Source organism: Epinephelus moara, chromosome 13, assembly GCF_006386435.1.
Source record: "Epinephelus moara isolate mb chromosome 13, YSFRI_EMoa_1.0, whole genome shotgun sequence".
In the NCBI taxonomy this organism is placed as follows: domain Eukaryota; kingdom Metazoa; phylum Chordata; class Actinopteri; order Perciformes; family Serranidae; genus Epinephelus; species Epinephelus moara.
Genome location: NC_065518.1, coordinates 13,705,342 through 13,727,642, shown reverse-complemented (window position 1 = coordinate 13,727,642; position 22,301 = coordinate 13,705,342). Strand labels below are relative to the sequence as shown.

Genomic DNA, 22,301 nt, shown 5'->3' with positions numbered 1-22,301 from the left:
TCAGCGATAGACAGTGACTTTACAGACATTTATTTACATGAAAATTTTTGAGATCATTACTTTAATAAACACATCAGCTTCAATTTTTAATATTGTGAACCCAATGTCATAGGCAAAATTGTATTTTGTACCAAGAATATTGTCACATATCAATAAGTAAAACAAAATATAACCTCAGTACAAAGTGCCAAAGGTCTAACCTCTGTGACTCACACCAAACAGCTTCTTCTTGATGCAAATGAAGCAGTGTTTCACCTGACAGACAGAGAAATCACCCAGGAGCCCCACTGCCCAACTCTCGCCTCTGACTGGATGCTCTATGATCTACTCTTTACTTAATGAGGTGTCATGTACAGTTTATATAAAAGGTATGACCTTATTAAACTGTGAGTGAAAGGCTGAAGCAATAGCTGGGGAAAGATAAATGGCAAGGCTGTATGGAAACTCATTTTGCCTGTAACATCCGCGGGACAAGAGGCCCTCAGCCTGATTGTTCGGAGATGTATTGCTGACATTTGTGGCTCTATTCAAATGGCGCTTCAGAATAAAAGGTAGGCAATATTAAAAACCTGAATTTTACATTTAAATTGATTTTATTTAGGCTGTAAAACAAAATCTTTCAGAAAAACATCTCACTTTTCATCAAAATAACAGTTTCACGCTGAAATTAGTTCTAAAACACAGAAACAAACAAATCAAATTAATATTTTAAGCGCATCTGGGTTCTCTGGAGTGTGTCACATACAGCAAAGAACCCAAAAATGTATTCATGGACCCGTGATTGTAACTAGAACTTTGCTGTGAATGCGGCAGCTAAGAGATTATCCCCTTAAGAGCCAGGCTGCTCTTTAAATCAAACCGTTTTCTGAGACCGCTCCAAGCTTTCCAAACCCCGTTCTTGTTATTCTTTTCCTTTAACTTGATTTCTGACAGCCAATTCAATTAGGCTGGATATGTGTGGGTGTAAAAAAAGGAAACATGACAAACTCAGAAGATGGATGGCAACCTTTGCTTCACCATTAAAATCACAATTGCGTCGTATTGAAGCTCAATACATTGGTGTATTACCAGCAGCAGCAAAATGAACACAGTGCCAGACAGGGTCATAACTAATCACCCTCTGCAGTCCAGTTCTTTGTGAAAAGGATCTGCATGCCAGATTGTCATTTTCAGCTGCCAGTGGTGGAGAACACATTTGGTAAATCCCCCACTGTTAATCAAGTTTGTCTTACAAAAAACAATTAAGCTAAAAAATAAATTTAAAGGCAGACGGAGAATGTTTTAATTCGGTTTTGTGACGTTTTCCCAAGATAAGGCACGGTGACTCATCAGCCACCTGACCTTAACGGCAGTCTGCAGGGACGTGATGTCTAGCCGAGCCCCTGTCGGAGTCCTCTGGCGCCAGGGAGGAGCTGACCTGTTGGTAGATGAAGGAGTAGAGGCTGACGTCAGGGCGTCGACCAAGGCAGTTCCTGCACACTGAGCTGTAGTACTGCCCCAGGAGCTCATACACCTCCCCTGTGACAGAGACAAGAAGACTGTGTATGTTATCTAGTCTCTACAAAGGACTGCATATCACTGCAAAAAATGTTGAGTTTTCAGTAAGTTTTCAGGAGCCACATTATTGTTTCATGAGATCACATTGTTTACAACAAAATCCCAACAGGAAATATTCCAAAAACATAATTAACCATGTTGTTATATCATTTTTATCTCACCCTTGGCAGTGAAATTTAACATACTGCAAAAAGGAAGGCATAAACACAGCTGCACATGAACAGGAAGCAGGCAGGGTTGTTTTTCTTACCGACACTGATCTTCCTCTGAGTTAGGAAAGAGTGCATCTTGTGGACATCTGTCATGAGCTGGCTGTCACCAAAGGTGAAATAGGCCACATCTCTGCCCGCCTCAGCAGCTGCCAGCATCTGGAGCAGAGCTGGAGGAGAAGAAGCCCATGTTAAACCTCAACAGTGAGAGTGGCATAAAATCTGTTTCATTACAGTGGAAGGATTGTCCTTTTAAAGGGTGAGTTCACCCCCAAATTAAAATATATATATTTTTTTCCTCTGGCCTGTAGTGCTTTTTATCAAAGTAGATTGTTTTGGTGTGAGTTGCAGAGTGTTGGAGATATCGGCCGTAGAGATGTCTGCCTTCTTTCGAATGTAATAGATGGCACTCAACACTCAAAAGAATATATTTTAAAAACTCAACAGCAATGTCTCTTTCCAGAAACCATAACCAAGAAAATCCACAGACTGGTCACTGCACTGGTCTTCCACAATCCACCCCACTAAAAGACAGAGGATTTCAAGAGTTTCACTGAGCTGGCTAACGTTACAGCTCAGCCGAGGAAGACGCCATTAATGATTACATCTTATGATGTCACAAGCAAGAGCCTCTCGTCTATGAGTAGATGCATGCGTCCTTCTGCACAGTGATATGGTTGGTGGGTATAGCTTGGCAGAATGAAAATAGTTCCCACATGAAACTGCTCACAACAAGGGCTGTGGATTATTGCGAACAACTGGGTCATGGTTTCTACAAAGAGACATTGCTGTTGAGTTTTCAAATGTATTTTTTTGGTGCTTTGAGCACCTCAAGCTGAGTGCCACTGTGGTGGCGAAAAGGCCTAGAAATATTTGACCCTTAAGGTCAAGTTAGTTAGTAAAATTGAGTAACCGTGAATGGTCTCACTCTGGGGAGAAGTCTAAGAGCAGAGTGACTTGGCAAACATTGTGATGGTGAAACATTGTGATGGTGAAACATTGTGATGGTGAAACATTGTGATGGGAAACAGATGTTGTTGCCAGATATTGTAAGTTGTGACGTTCTAGAAACGACAGGAAATCACACCCACACACAAACACGAACACAGAAAGTTAGGCTTGATGTTTATCCGAGGAGGAGTATAAGAATGTTTGGTGAACTGTTCTACGGTGCTATGTCATTGTTGCACCATTTGAAGGCATATGTTGCGTCTTAAATATATGTCCCGCAAAGGCTGTGAATTGATTCCAGGTCATACAGGTCACCATCTAGTTCCATTATATTCCAGAGAAGTCAGCCATCTCTATAGCCTATATCTCCAACACTCAGCAATTTACACCAAAACAATCTAGAGTAGTAAATAGCACTACAGCTGAAGGGAAAAGTATGTATTTTCGATTTGGGGTGAACTGTCCCTTTGAGGCTTTTTTCTGCAGGTTTGTTCGCACATTATCACCTTCTTACTTGTGAAATTACAGAAAAGTTTGACGAGTCATCTAGTAGTTAATGTTACCATTAAAAGCGTGTGGCACCACCAGCCGCTGTGGCATGTATGTTAAAAGGCAAGTAATCGGGGAATAGGTCTCACCCCCACTGAGAACTCTGGATTAGTTGCAAAGAGAGGCCAGGTCTGGCCCCGGAGAGCTGTGAATATTTTAAGAGACTGGAAATATGTCTGCTGATTAATGAAGGTTAGGACAGAGGCAAGTTAACGAGCATAACTGAATCAACATTTTCAGAAGCTGAATATGTCTACACTTCAGCAGTTTCTCTCCTTAGCTCTGATTCAACAGCTTTTCCCAAGAATTATCTGACAATTAAAAAATAGGTGGCTATCTGAGGCCCCAGAAGGTAAAGGCAGGAGGAGAACCGCATCTGAATTACAAAGCTCTTCCCGGGAGGCTTGTCATTAAGCAGACAGTAGGTGATTGTACCTATGGAGGGCTTTACGTTGCTGCTGCTAATTAACAAATGTGAATGTATAGTTTGCAAGCGCAGTGGCTCTCAGGTAGAAAGTAAGAAGCAGAGCTGCTACTGCAAACGGTTAGCACAAACTCTCCTGAAGCTCCCTGCTCAGTGACAGTGATACAAGGCTGAGACAGAAAGCTGTAACGGATTGATGGACTCGAGCAGGCGATCAATTTCACTATTAATGAAACATATTAACTTTGTCATTTGATCAATAGAAGGAAGGCGACGAATAGGCCTTAACTAAATGAACGCATTCCCGGAAGACAAATGGATGCCTGCGCTGATCTGCTGGAGTCTTTCAAGCTGAAATTTATTCCGCTATGTTCAGGAAGAGAGGCCGCTTAGACTGCCAAGTGCACCAAGATGATCCGAGCACAATTTTCCACAAGCTCTACTACTAATGGGAGTGTTACGTCAGTGCTTACCTTTCAGACGTGTGTCACCTCCAAAAACCCCACAGCCCCAGTTCCCTGTAGCCACTGCTGCAAGGTTTTGGCTTTGTTCTTCAGGGCGAGCAAAGCCACAGTAGGCCTAAATAAAAACAGAGCAAAGGGAAGATCAACGGCAATATGTTAGAAGGGAAATATAAAAGGAAAGCAAAACACAATTCGATATGATCGGACAAGTGTTCTGTAGCAGACACAAGGAGATTAAACACTGTAAAATATTTGCTGTATCTGAAATCATTCACTATTCTCTACATTCTGAACACTTAATAGTTAAGTTGACACTCTAGAAAAGGTTTTTTATTTATTTATTAATTTATAAAGCTTCCACCTGGAATCCTATCATATCCCTTTTCTACCGGATAAGCTCTGATTCTTGAACCAGCTTCAATCAGGTGTCTTGGAACCTTGGTGCTACCTTGCAAACCAGCCCGCGTTTCTGAGTGTTTGAGCATAATCATTGTAATCGAGGATGTGGTACCAAAATTCTGTTGTTATATACAGTGTATGTTTGTTTTTATCAGAAAAACTAGCACGGACCAACTAATAATGAGACGTGGAAGGCTATCACACGCTATGACATGCTCACTGATGTTGTCATGGTTCGCACTTCAGGTCATGGAAAACCTGCTATTTTTGGTTCCAGCTGGGAGCCAACTATTCAGGTTTAAACCAATTTATTTTTGGTTGAAATCCTCTGAATGGCGCAAAATTAGGTGCAGGAACTGGAATGGAACCTGTCCCATGTTGGTGGGAAAAGGGTATCAGGTACCTTGAACCATTTATTAAAGTTTCCACCCAAAACACTCTCTGGTGATTCTGTCCAGAGCCTTTCCACCTTCTACGGGCCAATTTATAAATTCCGAGTCTGCGGGGGTCAGCATAACATGTCTGTTAGGGTCCGCACAAACCCCTTTACAGACATCCATGTGCAGTCCATTTTTTGTAAGCACAGAAAGTACACAGACACCAAACTTTTGTTCCAAATCCACAGTTACTGCAGTCCAGCCAGCTGCAGCTGCCTCACCACTGTGAAATTACTTTCAAGTTGGATATTCGAGGGACATTCACTCCAGACCCAGCTGCTTCTTCTTCGTTTCACTTTCATCCGATGCTGGCAGTAGCAGGACAGTAAGCTCAGCATCCAGCCCTCACGCTTTCTGCTGGGGGCTGACGTGGACCCTAAGTTGTAAATTAGGAGCTGCATGTGTGTCCATGTGACCACAGCTGTCCAAGGACATGTAATACAGAAAGTATGTCCGAGCCTTAAGGGGGCTAATGAGTAGTCACCCGTGGGGGATCAAAAAACAGTTACTGACTACATCACCCATAGATCTCTCTCCCACTAATCATGGTTTTAGTAGTAGTAGTCGCCCAGGAGGGGCCCTAAAACTAGTAACTGACTACATCCCCTACAGATCTCTCTCCATCTAATCATTGTTTTTGGTTAAGAGGTTAGCCTGGGGGCCAAGGGAACCATGTCAAGCAGCCTTGGGCTTCATGAGGCTCCTAAAGAGCCGGGGTTGATGTAGTCCAGGGTAACCTACAACACTCATAGTCCACATTCATGTCTTTGAGGGTGGAGATTTTGTGAAATCACTAACACTACTACAGACTTCACTATTTTAACAGTGCAGTAGGGTTGGGAACCGAAACTAGAACCAAATACAAAATGCCAAGTACCGGGTACCCATAAATAAAAAAGAAGAATTTCAGTAGACATTGTGGTGTTGTATAGCATGACATGATGGTAAAGATATCAACTATGGCAGAACACAAGTAAAATGAATTGATGAAGGGGATTCCACATACATATAAAAGGTCCACTTGAAACATGGGTGAACATTTGAATATTTGAGGGTGAGGATATTTTAATACCCATGCTTTCAACAACAATTGAAGAACTCGTTTTTCTAAAAAAGGTTCTTTGGACGAAAAAGGTTCATAATGGAACCCTTGAATCACAAAGAACCCTTGAAAAACCCTTTCGTCTTCTTCTTCTTCAAAACAAGCAAATAATCTTGGGTAGAACCTCAGCTCTTTGGGAAGAACCCTCTATTCTCTATTGAGATTTTGGACACCTCCGAATCACCATCATTATGCATTATGCAAAAAGTCACACGCATGCTGTGAACACTGCATATTTCTTTCATTGTGGGAATTTCTGAGGGCTTGAATCTTAAAATTTGTACATCCAGAAAGGCAAAATCCCCCTGCCAAGTTTTTGTCAACTTCTAGAGGAGAGCAATAGAAAGCATCCTGACAGAAAACGCCACAAAGTGGGCTCTGTAGCAGGTGATTAAAACCGCCCAGAGCATCATTGGCACTCATCTACCGAACATCAGTGATATCGGTGAGACGAGGTGCCTTCACAGAGCCTTAAGGGAGAAAAAAAAACACCCCAGTGACAGCCTGTTCACCCTGCTGCTGTCTGGCAAGCAATGCAGAAGTATCTGCCGCCATACCACCAGACTACAGAGCAGCTTCTTTCGTCAACTCAACCTCATCCTCCACACTTTTTTGTATAGCATGAAGGGACTACAACTGCATCTCATTGAGCAACCCTGTCTTGCACAATGACAATAAATTAACCGCAAACCTTTCAAATAAAGTGGCTGAAAATGGAGAGTAATTTCAGATACCTCCATTACCCTTCCGTCATCAAAACTGTGAATGAATCAGGTTTTCTTGGGATGACATTACATCAAGTTGTCAGCTACATGAGGTTGGGTTGCTGGAGTAAGTTGGGAATGATGTGTCATTTGGTACATAAAATCAGAATCAGCTCTGAGGAGCCTCAGGTCTTGGGATCACCTTATTGTTCCAGATCACTGGCATGTTTTATAAGAACCAAGCCTACAGAACGTCTCCATGCTATCAAACATAAATGGAAAGCAGCAAAGTAATTCCATTTGCCTGCAGGCCTGCGCTTGACACACCACTCAGTGCATGAGCACATAAAGGTTGGTTGGCCTGGCTGAACATACTTTTTTTAATATTGTGTCATTTGTCAACACTGTGTCATTTCACACCTATTTCCTAAATTTAACTGCAATTGGTGTGAAATAGCGTGGGCTTTATATGTTAATAATGGAACATTACAGAATAAACCAATATGCATGAACAAGAGCATTTGACATGACATCCAAGGAGGGGCTATGGACATTAATTTTCACATTAGAAATAAAGTGAATGGTGAAAATTAATTGTAAGCGCCCAGCCTCCCCCTGACCAGTCATAAATTCTTCCCGTGAAAGGGCAGACGTGACAGTTAGCTGAACAATATTCGAAACAGGATTGATCTATATGTTGGCGCATTCTTCACACCCTTGTCAGAGCTGTCAAACTCCTCCATGCTTTCTGACTTGACAACATCAACGTCTTGATTTTTTATTACAAATGGACATCTCTGACTGGGAAGATTGCACACATGGAGAGATTCCCATTTTAAAAAATCTGTGATGTAAATGTTATTGATTTGATTAATCGCCCCGAGGTCAATTATGTTCATTAAAATTCATTCTGGGCCTAATGGACAGTGTAATGAATACGATAAAGCTTGTTCTCTATAAATATGACAATCCATCAGTCTGGATTATATCCATAAAGCACTTATCTACAATTCAAATATTTACCTAGAGAAAAGTAAACATGAGTCAATGTCGTCTCGGCTTACATTTGTTATTCTGTTATGAAACGGTTTCATGATTATCACGCAAATGGATTGACACTGAAGTCATAAAATCTGATGATGTGAAATGGCAGATAAAGTTAAAACATAACATTACTGCAGCCTGTTAAAAAGCCATGACTATGGAAGATCAAAGTGTAACATCAAAGAGCAGTGGTAGATTGCCCCTACACTTCCACTGCCATAAATTATACAAACTTTGTCTACAAAACAAACAAAAAAAAGCACTTACGGCAGCACTCACCATAAAGTTACAAATACCCGTTTTCCAATGAGCTGACATAATGTTTTGTTTTTGTCTCAAGTGTTTTTCTTTACACAACCCAGTACTCATGTTTAGCGACATGGAGAGTGGAGATTAACGTTATCACGACACTGGAGTTTCTAACTTTGATACAATACCTTAAAGGATATCAATATTCAATAAGAAATAAACATGTTTACAGCCTGGTACAAAAAACAGTTTTGGTCTCTTTAGCTAATTTCAACAGTAATGACAACTGTACAAGTGGAGACTTTTTTGAATTTCTCACCCATTTACATTTTATCACGGCCCAAAGTTACACATTTTTAAAGGTGGGGCCACTTGAGTGACTGATTGAGTCAGATCGACCCCTCCAAAAACACCAAGATGCCGATGGCTGAAATGCCAAACATGTCGGACAGCTAACAAAGCGTGAGGAGATATTCACTGAATTTGACAAAAAGTGTATTGGATTAGAATCACTGACTGCACCTTTACCATTTAGGACACCTTTAAGACAAGAAAAAGAAACACAAACACTCAAAGAAAGCAAGCGGGAAATATAACCTTGTTGAGTTCTCGGTTGAGTCTCACTGGGTGAAACTGTTCAAGAAAGGTCTTGAAATGCAGTGCATCGATCGCCACAATTTCTGTGCATCTTCTCTGCCAGCCATCTCTGAAACAAATCAAATAAATGGTTTAGTACCGCTTCACATACAACAAAACAACTGGGCTTTAGTCAAATTGGGGAATTCTTTCATGTAGCTTCATCCACAACAGGAAGTTCCACAAAATAAAGTCAATAAAACCTGACAGAACACATGCTTTATGACTGTGACTGACTGTCCCCTGACTGTGACGAAAGGTCAGGGGGTCACCAAATTTAATACAACTCATCCCAAGGGAGACATGAATGTGTGTACCACATTTTAGGTCAACCTCAATTCTGGCATTAAGGGATCCAAAAGTCAGTAGGATCCATCTTCTGGGGACCATGAATGTCTGTAGAAAATGTGATAGCAGTCCATCCAAGAGTTGGACCAGCTGAAATTGGGCTACCATGAGCGAGCATGGCTAAACATGATTGTAATGAAGGGGTTAAACTTGGTGGTGGTGGTATCAAGGTAAAACGTTATTCCGAGGTATTTAGAAATCTTGAAGGTTTGATTTTCTATACCATCAATCATACAGATGCTCCTCTTTCTACAAAACTGAAACCGATATGCTGTATTGTGGTGATGTACTGTAGTGCACAGCACGTGCCACCAGAGGTCAGTCTCTACTTGTTGAACTGGCGGCTGCACTGAAAAAATAGTGACTCTGTTGGCTGGAATAACGTTACAGGACTAGCAAAATAGAAAAATGCCTCTGCTCTTGTTTCGGAGCATTGCCTCATACAACTTTATTTTAAGATTACTTCTTTCGACTACAACAGCAGGTTGTTAGCCCCATTGCCGACACGTTGCCAATGTCAACAAGTGTGATCGGGATGCTTATTTCCTATGTATTTATTATTCTGTGTGCCCTAAGGATTTAACCCCAGCAAGACTTGTCTAATATGCTCAGTGTTAGATATGGAGATGGATGGCGCCCTCTGTCTGTGCTCTGCATTCATTTTGTTCGTATTTGTGCATGTTTTCTGAAATCTTACATATATGGATGAAACGGAGCAGTACCACCTCCTTCACCAACTCACAAGGTTCACGGACTAAACAACTATCTTATACTAAACAGGTTTTCCAAACAAATATAACATGCTAATGTTATTAGCACAAGCCTATGGCATTTCACATTGTATAAATAAGCCTAGCGACGAGCGGAGATTTCCTCTGCTCATATGAAGCCAGGATGATTTCAGAAGTATAAATCCCCGAAGGATAAATCACACACAAGATTTAAAATGCTGTTTTTGTGGAGGCTTTATTGTCTTGTTACATTTCTGGGGAGGTGCACGTTAGGCTACGGCGTAGGGTAGCTACGGCATCGATACAAAGCAGAAGTATAAATTCCGCCTTAAGCAGACTAATTGCATAGTAGACACAAAACACTGTAGGCTAGAGAATGACATACATGCTACAATGACTTCTATTACCAGTTGCTCAGCTTCATTTTATTTATTTATTTTAACACAAATACCACTACACACCACAGTAAAATATCAGAAAGGTATGAAAAAACAGATACCGCCCAAGCGTAGGTTAGACATAGCATCCTGTTATTATTTAAGCATTTCTAATCATAAATCATAGAGGTAAAATAAATACCTTAGAGTTGTGTCCTGGTGGCTGCCGCCCCACTGGTAGGTATGAGCATATCCTGTGTATTTGCTGTACTGCTGCGTACCTGGAAGAAACACACAGAGACATTAGTCACACACAACTGCAAAGCAATACCACATTAGTTTTGATTTTTAAACATGGTTAGAATAAACAAATACTTTTAGTCTTCTACTGGTGGCTGGAAGGCAGTAAGATAACACTATGTTAACATGCACAGAAATCCATTTTAGTTTACCAATGATGCTAAAATAAAAAATGATTTAAGGTGCATGATGTAATAATCCTCATGTAGATAATCAATGTGTTTTTGATTCAACAGAGACTTACAAACTCTATCATGATTGCCATTTATATACTCAAAATGGTAGATAAATTATGCTAACAAGAACATGTGGTGTATAACACCCTGTAGACAGCCATCTAAATATATTTAAATATCCATTCATATTAACAATCAAAAGAAAATGAATTACATACAACTGGTTATTCTTTGAAATGGTTGCACAGGCAATCAACAGAAGAAATCGCCACAAAGATTCATTGTAATAACAAAAGGTTTTAAGGGGGCGTGTCCCTAGTGATTCTGCCTGATGTGATCGGATGAAACAGGAGCAGCTGTCTCCTGACAAGAGGAAGGTCAAGTTATTACCCCCCCTTGAAACGACATGAGAAGCAGCGACTGACCGCCAGCCCACAGGGGACCACTCAACACCAGCGAAAGGGGGGAGCGGAGGGTGGGGAGGCAACAGCACAGTCAAACAAATGAGGCCACAAATTAACTTCCCATTCATTAGCGCTCATTAGTACCTGGCTGTCGAGAGCACTCGCTGAGATGCTTCACGCTGCAAAGTGAATAAACCAAGTGATTAGTAGCGGGGCTTTGGTCAGCAGGTATTAGGAGCTGCAGAGGGGGGAGGGAATCTCTAGAGTGCACTCCACTTGACAGACATTTCACTAATAATCAGCCTGCCTCTCGCTTTTTTTAAAGTAATAAGCACAATTACTGCTGGAATAAGACGCTTAAGTATCTAATCTAGTTCACCAGTGTGCCAATATAACACACAGAAGGAAAAAAGCAGAATGGGCAATACATTCATTAGGTTTAGATTTATTCTGTGCTCAGCCAATCCATACAACCACTGCAACAGCTTTTCACAATCCAGCCACTGGCCACAAACAGATACTTCAACTTGCTCCAACCTCGGAGCTAAATGAACATTTGTATCTACACTAGACTGACAGCTCTTATGCTACCAGCACCGGAACGACTGAAGGCTGTAGAACCCATGGAAGTCAAATGATGTGAGTTGGATTGCAACTGACGATCTGGGCGTGTAGATATGAAGGAGTTCGGTACGAAGGGGCTTGATTATGAAGGGCCTTAAAGGTGAGAAGCAGAATCTTGAAATGGATGTGATATTTAACAGGAAGCCAGTGAAGCTGCTGGAGAACAGGAGTGATATGATCTATGGAGGGGGCTCTGGTAATGATACGAGCGGCTGAATGCTGGACCATCTGAATTTATTACATTAGTTATCAATTCTTGTCACTCAAAGTGCAGCCCGTGAACATGACATGAAATGCCTGCATTATATTTTTAATAATTTGCAGACCATTTCTATATTTTACTTTCAATAGCTTACATTTATTACACTATTATGCGATTGAATCAAACTGTGCCCTCCTATCAAGTGTCTGTGAGGTTAGAACAGGGCTCCAGACTTACTTTCCCGCTGGTAGCACTGGTGCGAGCAACCTTCTGAGTTGGTCGCACCTGCGTGTAATTAATTTTTTAAGATTTTTTTTCCTCGCCTTTTTTTGATAGGACAGTATTTAAGCGTTAAGGGGAGAGAGAGGGGGATGACATGCAGTGGAGAACAGCAGGCTGGAATCGAACACTGGGCCGCTGCAGCAAGGACCAAGCCTTTGTACATGGGACACCCGCTCTAACCACAGAGCTACTGGGCACCCCCTCACCCTTTTTTTTTTGTTGTCATTACTATTATTTAAGTCCTTTTTTTGTATCCAATGGCTGAAAAAAATGTGAAAATGATAAATATGCTACTTTGGTTTCTGACGCTGCCGCCTCTCTCTATCTGCAGTCACCTTTCTGAAGCCTTGCTCAAAAGCTGCCGTGTCACAGACGCCAAATACAACACAAACCGAAGCTGCTATGGGGAGGTTGCATTGCTTCGTGTCAAACGTAAGGCTGCAGATATAACTGAAGTTGTAATAAACATCACAATCCTCGGACCCGGAGAGAGATGTGACCGGAATATAATAGTTTGTAAAAATGTCGCACAGTAACAATACAGACATTTCATACACCAGATGTAACATGGACCTGCTGATGCCCATTTAACACTCGTTAGACATGTTTATGAGTCAACTGTCATCTTATCATTGTTAGTAGAGACTTCAGTCCGCATCGTGCACTTGTATAACTGTGACCACATGAATTTTTAACTCCCACACTCTAAAAAATGGTCACACATGCAACCATTTTGGTCGCAGTCTAGAGTCCGAAGTTAGAAATGAAACTTGTAAAAAGCTACTGGAAACTGGTGGCACCTCACGGGTGTTGTAGGCATTATGTTTTGGCATCGATGCTAACGCTTTTTAGCTTAAGTAAGTGATTACGATGGACAACTTGTAACTTAACATTTCCTGTGCGACCCTCAGTCATATACTGGCTCCCTAAATTTGCACTGAGTCATCAAAATTTTGAGCACCCCTGTTAAAAATATTCTGACAGCTTTACAGTATGACTAATGCATTACAACAGCCAAGTGGCAAATAAATCTTATGCTTTTTATTTGGAGAAACTCTAATGAGATGCAGAAACTGAGCTAACAGCATTACCAATAAATGAAACAGTTCTACTTTATACTTATAAATCCACTGTCTTGTTAAAAAAAAAATACAAATGTGGATTAAAAATGAGTTTCAAAACATTATTATTTCAGTTATATTAGTTATGTTAGAAATGACATACAGAAAGGCAAATTATGTTAAGTTCACTACAAGATACCAAAAACAGACGTCGGCATAGCTAATACTTTTAAACACTCCTGCCGTAAACCTAGAAAGCTTTGTGTGCACTATGCATACACCTGACCTTTACTGGTCCTCCAAGAATATCATCCTCTATGATAAACTATATTTGCGTTTGAAAGAAACAACCTTCAGGAACAATATCAATTCTCATATTTTATTTTTTATGTAAGTCATTTGTAGTGAGAAGCAGATCAATCTCGGTCGGAGAAAGACGCGTCTGGTTATTGGAAATGATTTCTAAACAACGAATAGGTTGCATAAGAATCAGCAGGTATGATTCACAATGTTCCTGAAGGTTGTTCCTTTCATGTGTAAATACATGGAAACAAAGTGTCTCATATTTGTGGTGGACCAGAGACTGTAAAAGGTCAGAGGCGCATCTCATTGCTACGTCAAGGCAAAAGGGGGCAACTAAACACTGTTTCACAACTGTTGAAAAATTAGCAAGATTTTGTGCAGAGTCAAGAGAGATGTCTTTATATCTCCTGCTTGCGTCAAGCTTGCATCACAATTTCTGGTCACTACTACCATCAATGAATCATGTGACTTCTCCTTGGTACTGTTTATACTTTTGACCGCCCTGATGGCAGCCACATATCCAGCAATCAAGGAGAATTCAATTAGGCCTGGGCACTTCTGCAAATTTCAGTGCAGAGCTAAGATCCATTAGCTTCCCTACTGTATGCCAGAATGTATCACAGGGGGATATGATTTACCACATGGCCACAATGCAGCTAAGGCTTGGACTTGGCTTTTACAACGAGGGACAAGAGATACGGGCAGGGTTTAATAAAGATGATGGAATGGAAGAGTCCATTAGCGGAGCAGGTCTTGGGCAGGTCTTCCAGCTATAATTAATTCTGGGCCCCACTAATAAAGTTAAGTGGCGTAAGTGGAGGCGAGGGAGAGATGGCCAGCAAGAAGTCTGAAGGTGACTCTGCCAAAGCGAGAAGACCTGATGCAGCGGTATGATTGCTGATCAGGAGGGCGGAGGCTCCGTTGCCTCACTTCCTGTTCTTATCCAACCCACTTGTTAATGCAATGTTGAGGCAGTAAATCTATATATGGGTGGTGGGTGTTTGTGTTGTAACAGTGATTCATGTAATGAACTTGCATTTATTAAAATTCAATTTTAAAGCTGAGGTAGGCAGTTTTATTTTGGCATCAATGGGCAAAAATCCCACAATAAACAATGAGTGTATTGTAATTCAAGCAGAGAGAAAACTAGACTTCTGCACCTCCTCACAGTAAAGGAAATATAACACGTGTCAATATCAGCAAACATTTCGGAGATGGAGAGAAAATGTTGCTAAGAGTTTAGCCTTCTGCTAACTATAGCCAAAGGCTCATGGCTGCATGTTTACGTTTATCTAGCTATTGTTAGATGAGCCTTGAATCACTTCCTGCCACTACAGAGCAGCTTGCAGGGAGGAGAGTAGGCAGCAACTTTGGAGACTGACCCCCAGTCAGTGGCTGCAGCAACCCAATCTCAATGAGCAAAAACCCCAGCTCCAGGGGACCGCAGCCCAAACCCCTCACTGGATCGGCAAACTTTCTGTTGCTGCCTTTACACAGTTTAGACCCGGTGCTGCCGCTATGACACCCTGCACTGGGGTATTTGCACTGGCTGAATTTAAGCTCCTAAAGCCGCAGACCAAAGCTTCATCTCCCAAGCTGCCTTCCGTTAAATCAGTCCACAGCAGCGGGAAGTGAAGCAGAGAGCTAGCTGGCTAATTCTTGTCTCATTTGTGGTCTCATAAACAGAGACTGAGAGCGGGGTAAGGAAGGGCTGAACGTGCAGAGCTCTACAATGAAATAAGATTAAATGAATCGATGTATAGGAAACACTGGGTTACTGTATGAAGTGCATGCATATGCCTGTGGTCATCTGGTGGAAGGGGCTTAGGACAGGAGAGGGAAGAGCTGGAGAAGAAGGTGTTTTTTCGAATTCAGCCTTTCCCATATTTTTGCATACTTTCCTTTTATAGACCATTTTCTCTAATATAATGATAAAACTGAAAACTGGAACTTGTACAGTATTAATACACCATTTTTTTTGATAATGTTAATTGTAATTGTTTTTACCTCACTGTGCCAGGCACTTGGGCTAAAATACATTGTTACAGTTACAGCTATTTATGCCAGCTATAACATGTATGTACTTCCGTAGGCTTCCGTCACTTTTGAAAAGCTATTGCTATGTTACGTAACATGGTTTTCTAACCTCTTCATCAAATGCAATCAAGCAGCTCCAACAGTCTAGACAAACAGGGTTAGACAGATAAAAGAAGACGGAAAAACAGACAGGAGCCATCAGCCTCCTGCTGGGCCTCCTTAAGTCTAGCTCTTGTTACCGGGTCTACTGGCCTGTCCCAACCTTGTTTGTTGCAACCGCTCGATACTAAAGTACAGTCAGTGGGAATTACTCAACAGAAAGACACCAACAGAGCAATCAGGACAGCCCAATCTACAACTCCCGACTGATGCAACTCTCACCTTTTGCAGCCAATCAAAAAGAAAACATGTGACAAGGACAGATACAGAAAACAGGGCGATTGCCACAAACATCCCTCTGCCTCTTGCTGAGCCAGAACGTGGTAAATTGAAAGTGTGTACTTCAAGCTGTGTGTGACGACAAACGCCTTCTATGCTTCTTCTGTCAAATCATAGGTCAAGCATGAGGCAAGCGAACCCAGGGGCATTATTGATTTGCTCTGGATCAACAGACTAAATCATGAATAATTGAACAGTTGGATTTGTTCGGTGGAAATAGTTTTTACACAAGATGCGGGAGAATGTTTAATAACAGACCTGTGATGATCAGACACTCATAATCATCCAGGGCTTCGGTGAAGAGGCGAGAAACGATAAGCTCGGGGTTGATCAGGAAACGGATTTCCTCTTGGACGAGCCCAGAACTGGTGACTCCTCCTCCCACAAACTGATTAGCAAAATCCACCTGCAAATCAAGACAGATTAGTAACGATGATGAAGATGGAGCATCCACGCCCTTGTAGCATCGACTGATTTTTTTTTGTCACATAACTAAACGCTTTCTTTGATTGTGAAATTTTTAGTTTTCCAAACTTGGCCAACAGGAGGAAAACACCTCATGAAAGGGTCTCAGCCCTTCTTTTATTTGTGACAGAATCCCTGACAAGCTCATTGGGAAGGTGGCCCGAGGTGCTCGCATTACTCAGACGTCTGTCCCCCATGCCGAAATACGCTCTCCCCAGGAGCAGCACTTAGGTGTGCTGCTGCCAGTAGCAAATATCAAAACATGAGAGCAGCCCTATAGTCCAAAGCAAACATCTCCCTCCAGTCACAACATGCTGCTAAATTGACTGCTGACTGATGCCTTGCTGCTTGTGTTTTCTCAGGTTTGTGTGCAGATCTACGGGTGACACTGATTTATTTGTTTATTTTTGGTCTGTTTATGAAAAAAAAAAAGGCATATCATCATTTTAGCTCAGACACAGATGTGACAACTCATTTTTTTAAGTCAGAAAGCAGCCATGTGGAACATATTGTCCATTTTCTGGACTGACAGTTGTTGCTCATTGGCCTGTAGCCAGCGCAGACTAACCCTGTCACAACCCCCAGGAAGAAGCTGCAAAGGAGCAAGCAGCATTCTGAGAGCAGATCTCCCCAAACTGGTCACTCAACTCTGGGACAGCGAGCCAGCCTCCAAAGTCGGCTTTGACAGGCTGTCAGCAACCCCCTCCCCCCCCCAACACCCCAACAGAGCATCCATCAATCGGGGCTGCAGTGTGCCCCCGGAGCTGGTCATGTGTGCACATCAACTGTCAGCCGGTGGCAACTGGAGGCAAACAAAAGGTGAAAGGCAGAGCGGGCCGTCCTGACAGTGTACAGGAAGCGCAGTCAACACAGAGAGCAGAGGAGGCTCAGAGGCCTCGACCCCAGTCCCAGCACACACTCCTTCCGACGTGTCACAGCCTCCCTCAAAGGCCTTTTCAGCAGTAGTAAGCATTCTGGGTGAAAGACAATGTGTTGGCTCAGTGACTGACTACAACAGAGGGAAAAGCGGATGGGGAACCAAACACAAGGTGGAGCATCCCTCAAACTAAAAGCTCCTTTAAACAAAAGAATTGACATCCCTCTAAATCACACCATCATGCCCGCTAGAGAACACTTCTGCAAACCATTTGGGTGCCCTAAGCGTAACTGCTTTGTGGTGCCCCCCCACCTTTTTGACTTCATGACCCTGACACATAATTAATTTTTATCATTTTCATCAATTATGTAGATCACATTGCCCATAATGGTCTAAAGCCCCGATCAGACAAAGCATGTTGGCTTCTTGCAATGGTTTTAATGAGAGTGAAGTGTTTCGCTTGCTGCTTTTGCGTTGTTCAGAGCCTTGCGTTTTTCTTCTCTTTGCACCTCATGTTTTTGCAGGAGTGCCCTTAACACCTGGGGTTGAAAATAATTCAACTCAGGGCACAAAAGTTCCCGTCGTCATTGGTGTTTTTTTCCCATTGTCCAATTGGATGAATTGAGAGGTGGGCCTTCAGTGGACCACCCTACATGGTTTGTCTTAACTCTTAACGTCACCCTAGGAAAGCTGCAAGACATATCTAAACAAATTGTAGTCCTAATTCCTTTCTTACGTTTAACCAACCATAATTAGGCCTGAGGTTTGACAGCAGATTGTCAAACTGTCCCAAACTCATCCTAAATAAGCCTTAAACCAACCATCATCCAGCTGAAGCTCCTGGATCAGCAGGTGGTACGATACTCTCCGTGATTTCTCCTCTTTCTGAGCATCTTGTGTACCGACACGGATCTCCGTTTCCCTGTGTCCTGTACCTAAGTGCCCTCTGCTAGACTTTAATCTGCAGATCTGTAAGTATACTTGACAGCAAAATTGTGGTTAAGCTAAGGACAGGTGATTCGTTGGTTGCCAAGCAATAATGAAAATATCAAAAAAGACGCAGCAAGCTACAAAAAGCGCTGTCTGATCGAGGCCTAATGGTGCCTATTGTAGTGGTGCCTCATCTTAAATTGATATAGTTCACTTTATGATTAAGATGGATAATTATTGGGTGTTTTGATGCCCTTTCTAACACTTAATGCCCTATGCAGTGTGCATGTACCTGAAGCTCTGTGTCTTACCTGAAGCATTCCATAACCATCATCCTCAATGGTGCCTTTACACGTAATGTGGAGCTTTGTGAGCTGAGTCTTTGAGCTGAAACACAAAGAATGAATCATTTTCGAGTTTTTGACTACCGCTGAGACAACGGATCCTTGTAGAGATTTTACAATTCACATCATACTGCTACTGGTGATAATATTTTTCTTTGTACACAGAGTCAATACACTGCACCTTTTCCAATTCAGAGGATCTTCCAAGATTCTTCGTGTGAATGTTACAAGTCCAGTTGGCTCTGAAAAGCAAAACAAGGGGTACAGTAACACATTTTAATATTGTATCTTACTTGACATGAGTAACGATGTATTGCAATGTATTAAAAAATGAAATGTGAACACCTACTTTTTTCAGTGAAAGTTTGGAAATAGCACATCAGGGTTTTCAGCTTCTCAATCTTCCTTGAAGACGAGCTCTCAAACAGCCTGAGGGCAAGAACAGATTATACATTTAATTCAGTTCTTGGTATTAGACTACATAATATGTTCCTCTTCTAGTACTCTTTAAACATGAAGGTTAAACATGGCATCCCAGCCAACCACCAACTCTTTTAGTTCATTGTAGTTTAAACAAATGCAGCATATGGGAGAAGTTCTCGTTGCAGGCCATTTCCCTGCGAAAATCTGTTTATTTTAACCCAAACCACGACTTTTTCTTTATCTTAACCAAGAAATCCCTTTTCGGTAAAAAAGCCCTCTAAGAAAACTTCTCCCAACTGCCAGCCAAGACCAGGAGAAATAACTCCCCAGTGCCGTCGAGACACAAGACCTCCACTTAAGCCATGTGAGTGCAGTCATGCTTTAACTTTTGATATGAATTAGTTCATCTCTCACTCAGCTTCCCTTTCAGTCACTAGCCGATTATGTAGGAGTTCCTTCGCTGTTACGACAATGGAGTCGCCCCAGGCTTGCCATCACAGAGTCACACTCATGTGCCATTTTACAGCACTCACACACACACAAAAAAAAGGAACAGGGAGGGAAACAGGGCTCCCTCCTTGGGGGTACATTAAGAAGCCCTGTGTCCCTTTTAAGCAACAGAGTCCTCAGGAGGCAAAAGGTCAATCCCCCTGAAAAATAACACACAAATACACACACACACACACACACACACACACACAAAGCTGCTGCTGGTGGTGAGGTGTAGTGGGCGGGTTTGAATGCACTTTCAGCATAAAACCCACCGTCTCGAGCACGGCCCGCCTCACATGCCACAATAAAGAGACAAGAAATTCCATGTGAGTGAAATGAAATTACGACAAAAGCTTGATGCACTGAGAGCCCTTCAAGGGCTGAGAAACTCATTCATCCAAGTCAGCTCCTGCATTCATTTTATTTTTTGTCAGCATGGCCCCTAGAAACAATCGTGCGTCTTGCAGTCCTCGGGGCAAACGTCTTTGACATAAGTCAGCCACTGGTGAGAGCAGGCTTTTAGTAACATATCGCAGTATGGTCTTTGAGGAACAGAGAATTAATACACAATTATATAACATCAATATACCCCCCACAGATGTGAAAAAAGCTATGATGTAACTCAGGAAAACAGTTTAAGTGACTACAGTATGTATAACAGCTGGGTTTCTGCATCATCAGCACAAGAAAACCAGTCTCGAAAAACACAGAGCTAAATAATAGTTTGCTATTGAAGAATACTTGAATGAGTGACAGATCCAACATTAAATACGCAAAAACACCCAAACAAACAGTCATAATAGTCAGCATTATCTCGATGCAAATAAGAGGTTTGCATCAAGATAAAAGAACTTCCGAGGATAAACAGCTTTGTTTTTATTTCCTCTACCTATTCCTGTGGGAAAAAAAGCAGGAAAATAACTTTGGAACCGACAGATCTTTATCAAAAAAATAAAAATCAGAATAAATGAATGACTTCAAAAAGAAACTCAAAGCTGGCTCAAACCAAATTGGCGATTCAGGACCATTTTTTTGCGGCAGGCTAAAAAGACAACGCTGGCTTTCCTTTTCAAATCACAGCAGAGACCTTTATGTGAATGAAATACTGATGCAATTGAACTCTGTTACAGCCTTCTGCAAAACAGCCAATGGCCTTCTCCATTGTCAAAAGCAGCCATCTGAGTCAATGTTAATCTAATTCCCTCCTCCATTTAGGTAATTACACTGTGATGCCAACAGAGATGGGGGACATGACTGAGCAGGGATCTGCAGACTGTTTCTGCATTACTCCACCCAGACGATCTCCACAGTGAAAGCTTGCAGGGATTAAAAAAATACCTTCATGCCCTTGTCTTTGTCATATTTGATGCTTTGGAAGGAAAAGGTTTGGCTCTGAACTACACGTAAAGAAAGGGTCTTAATGTTCTGCTAAAACTGACCAACAAATAGTATTGCAGTGTATAGTTGTGCCAAGTATTGCTGGCTAAAGGTGTAAATACCTCAGAGTGATCACTGTGTCTGATCAATAAGACAATATTTGCTCATGTGTAATTAAATCTACGTACAATGCAAACATTTGGTTTGACACCAAGCCAGATGATAAAATGATTAATGAAGAAAACATATACAGTAGTGCCCCCTCATGGAAATGAAACTAGTTGTCACGGCAGCATCATTTCCAAACTGATCATGCAGGGTTCCTACTAAGGGTGGGTGATATGGCCCTAAAATGATATCACGATATTTCAGGGTATTTTTGCAATAACAATATTCTTGACAATATAACAAATTAGTAAAATATATGTATATACATAGAATTGTAACAAAATAATTGACATAGTATAACATGTTAACAGTTTGCCTTCAAATATTCAGTAAAAACTAAACTAAAATAATCTCTCATTTCTTTAGTTTGTGAACAACAGCAGTAACTCAGAGTGAGATTCAGATTCTGTTACAATATTATAAGTTCAACAAAATAAAATCTAACACAAATTACACATTTAAACAGCTCCCAAATACAAAAAAACATCCCCTGGGATCTATATATATAAATCAACAGGTGATTTCCTTCTTTGAGCAAAATCCTAAATGGTTAGTTATTTCCAGCTGGACCTTTATGCTCTGCCATCTCTCCTCTAACCATCACGCTGTAACCTGTGACAGGCTGTTATGATACCACAACTATCGCAGTTTCACATATATGGAGTTTTTGGTCATGCCACGAGCGTCACGTAGGTTTACATTACCAAAGGTTTATGACAAAATCACTTGACGACACCGACTCCTGTGTGCGCACGGTGAGAGAGGAGAGGGAGAGACGCCGTGCTGCTGCCAGAGGAGCCGCTGAATGAGTTCCCTCTGCAGGGAGGGTAACACACCGTATCTTGCCAAAAGAGTCTAAAAAGTCCGAGGCTGTTCATAGAACATTCAGGACGCCCGGGCCTAACGATGTGACACTTTATTCCACACCTCTGAAGCTGCTCTTCTTTTTGGAAACACCGCAGGGGCCGGGATAATTTTGCTTTCAGCCGTATTACAATATGAATCTTTCATATCATATTAAAAATTGTACCAGTATTATCGTGAACGAGATGATATGCCACACACAAGTGAGATTAAGGACTTTTTGAGAGAGACTTTTTTTTAATGCCACTCGGAATTAAGTTTTAAAACCAATTCTACAATAACCAAAACTGACGAGAAAAAAAAAATTAACTAACACCAACTACTTAGGGTTTGTCCAAATGTTTATCGAAACA

General features: G+C 41.6%; 1 protein-coding gene across 1 annotated transcript in view; it reads right to left on the bottom strand.

Moving 5' to 3' along the window:
• Positions 1-1,292: 1,292 nt before the first annotated feature.
• The window catches only part of LOC126400190 (poly(ADP-ribose) glycohydrolase), a 31,790-nt gene continuing 10,781 nt past the window's right edge, over positions 1,293-22,301 (bottom strand). The window contains exons 10-18 of the mRNA XM_050060750.1: positions 18,974-19,053; positions 18,806-18,866; positions 18,592-18,667; positions 16,267-16,414; positions 10,384-10,462; positions 8,687-8,795; positions 4,164-4,269; positions 1,808-1,936; positions 1,293-1,518 (exon numbers count right to left, since the gene is read on the bottom strand). Of these exons, the coding sequence (XP_049916707.1) occupies positions 1,343-1,518; positions 1,808-1,936; positions 4,164-4,269; positions 8,687-8,795; positions 10,384-10,462; positions 16,267-16,414; positions 18,592-18,667; positions 18,806-18,866; positions 18,974-19,053 (964 nt within the window). The 3' untranslated portion in view covers positions 1,293-1,342. The remainder of the gene's footprint in view (positions 1,519-1,807; positions 1,937-4,163; positions 4,270-8,686; positions 8,796-10,383; positions 10,463-16,266; positions 16,415-18,591; positions 18,668-18,805; positions 18,867-18,973; positions 19,054-22,301) is intronic.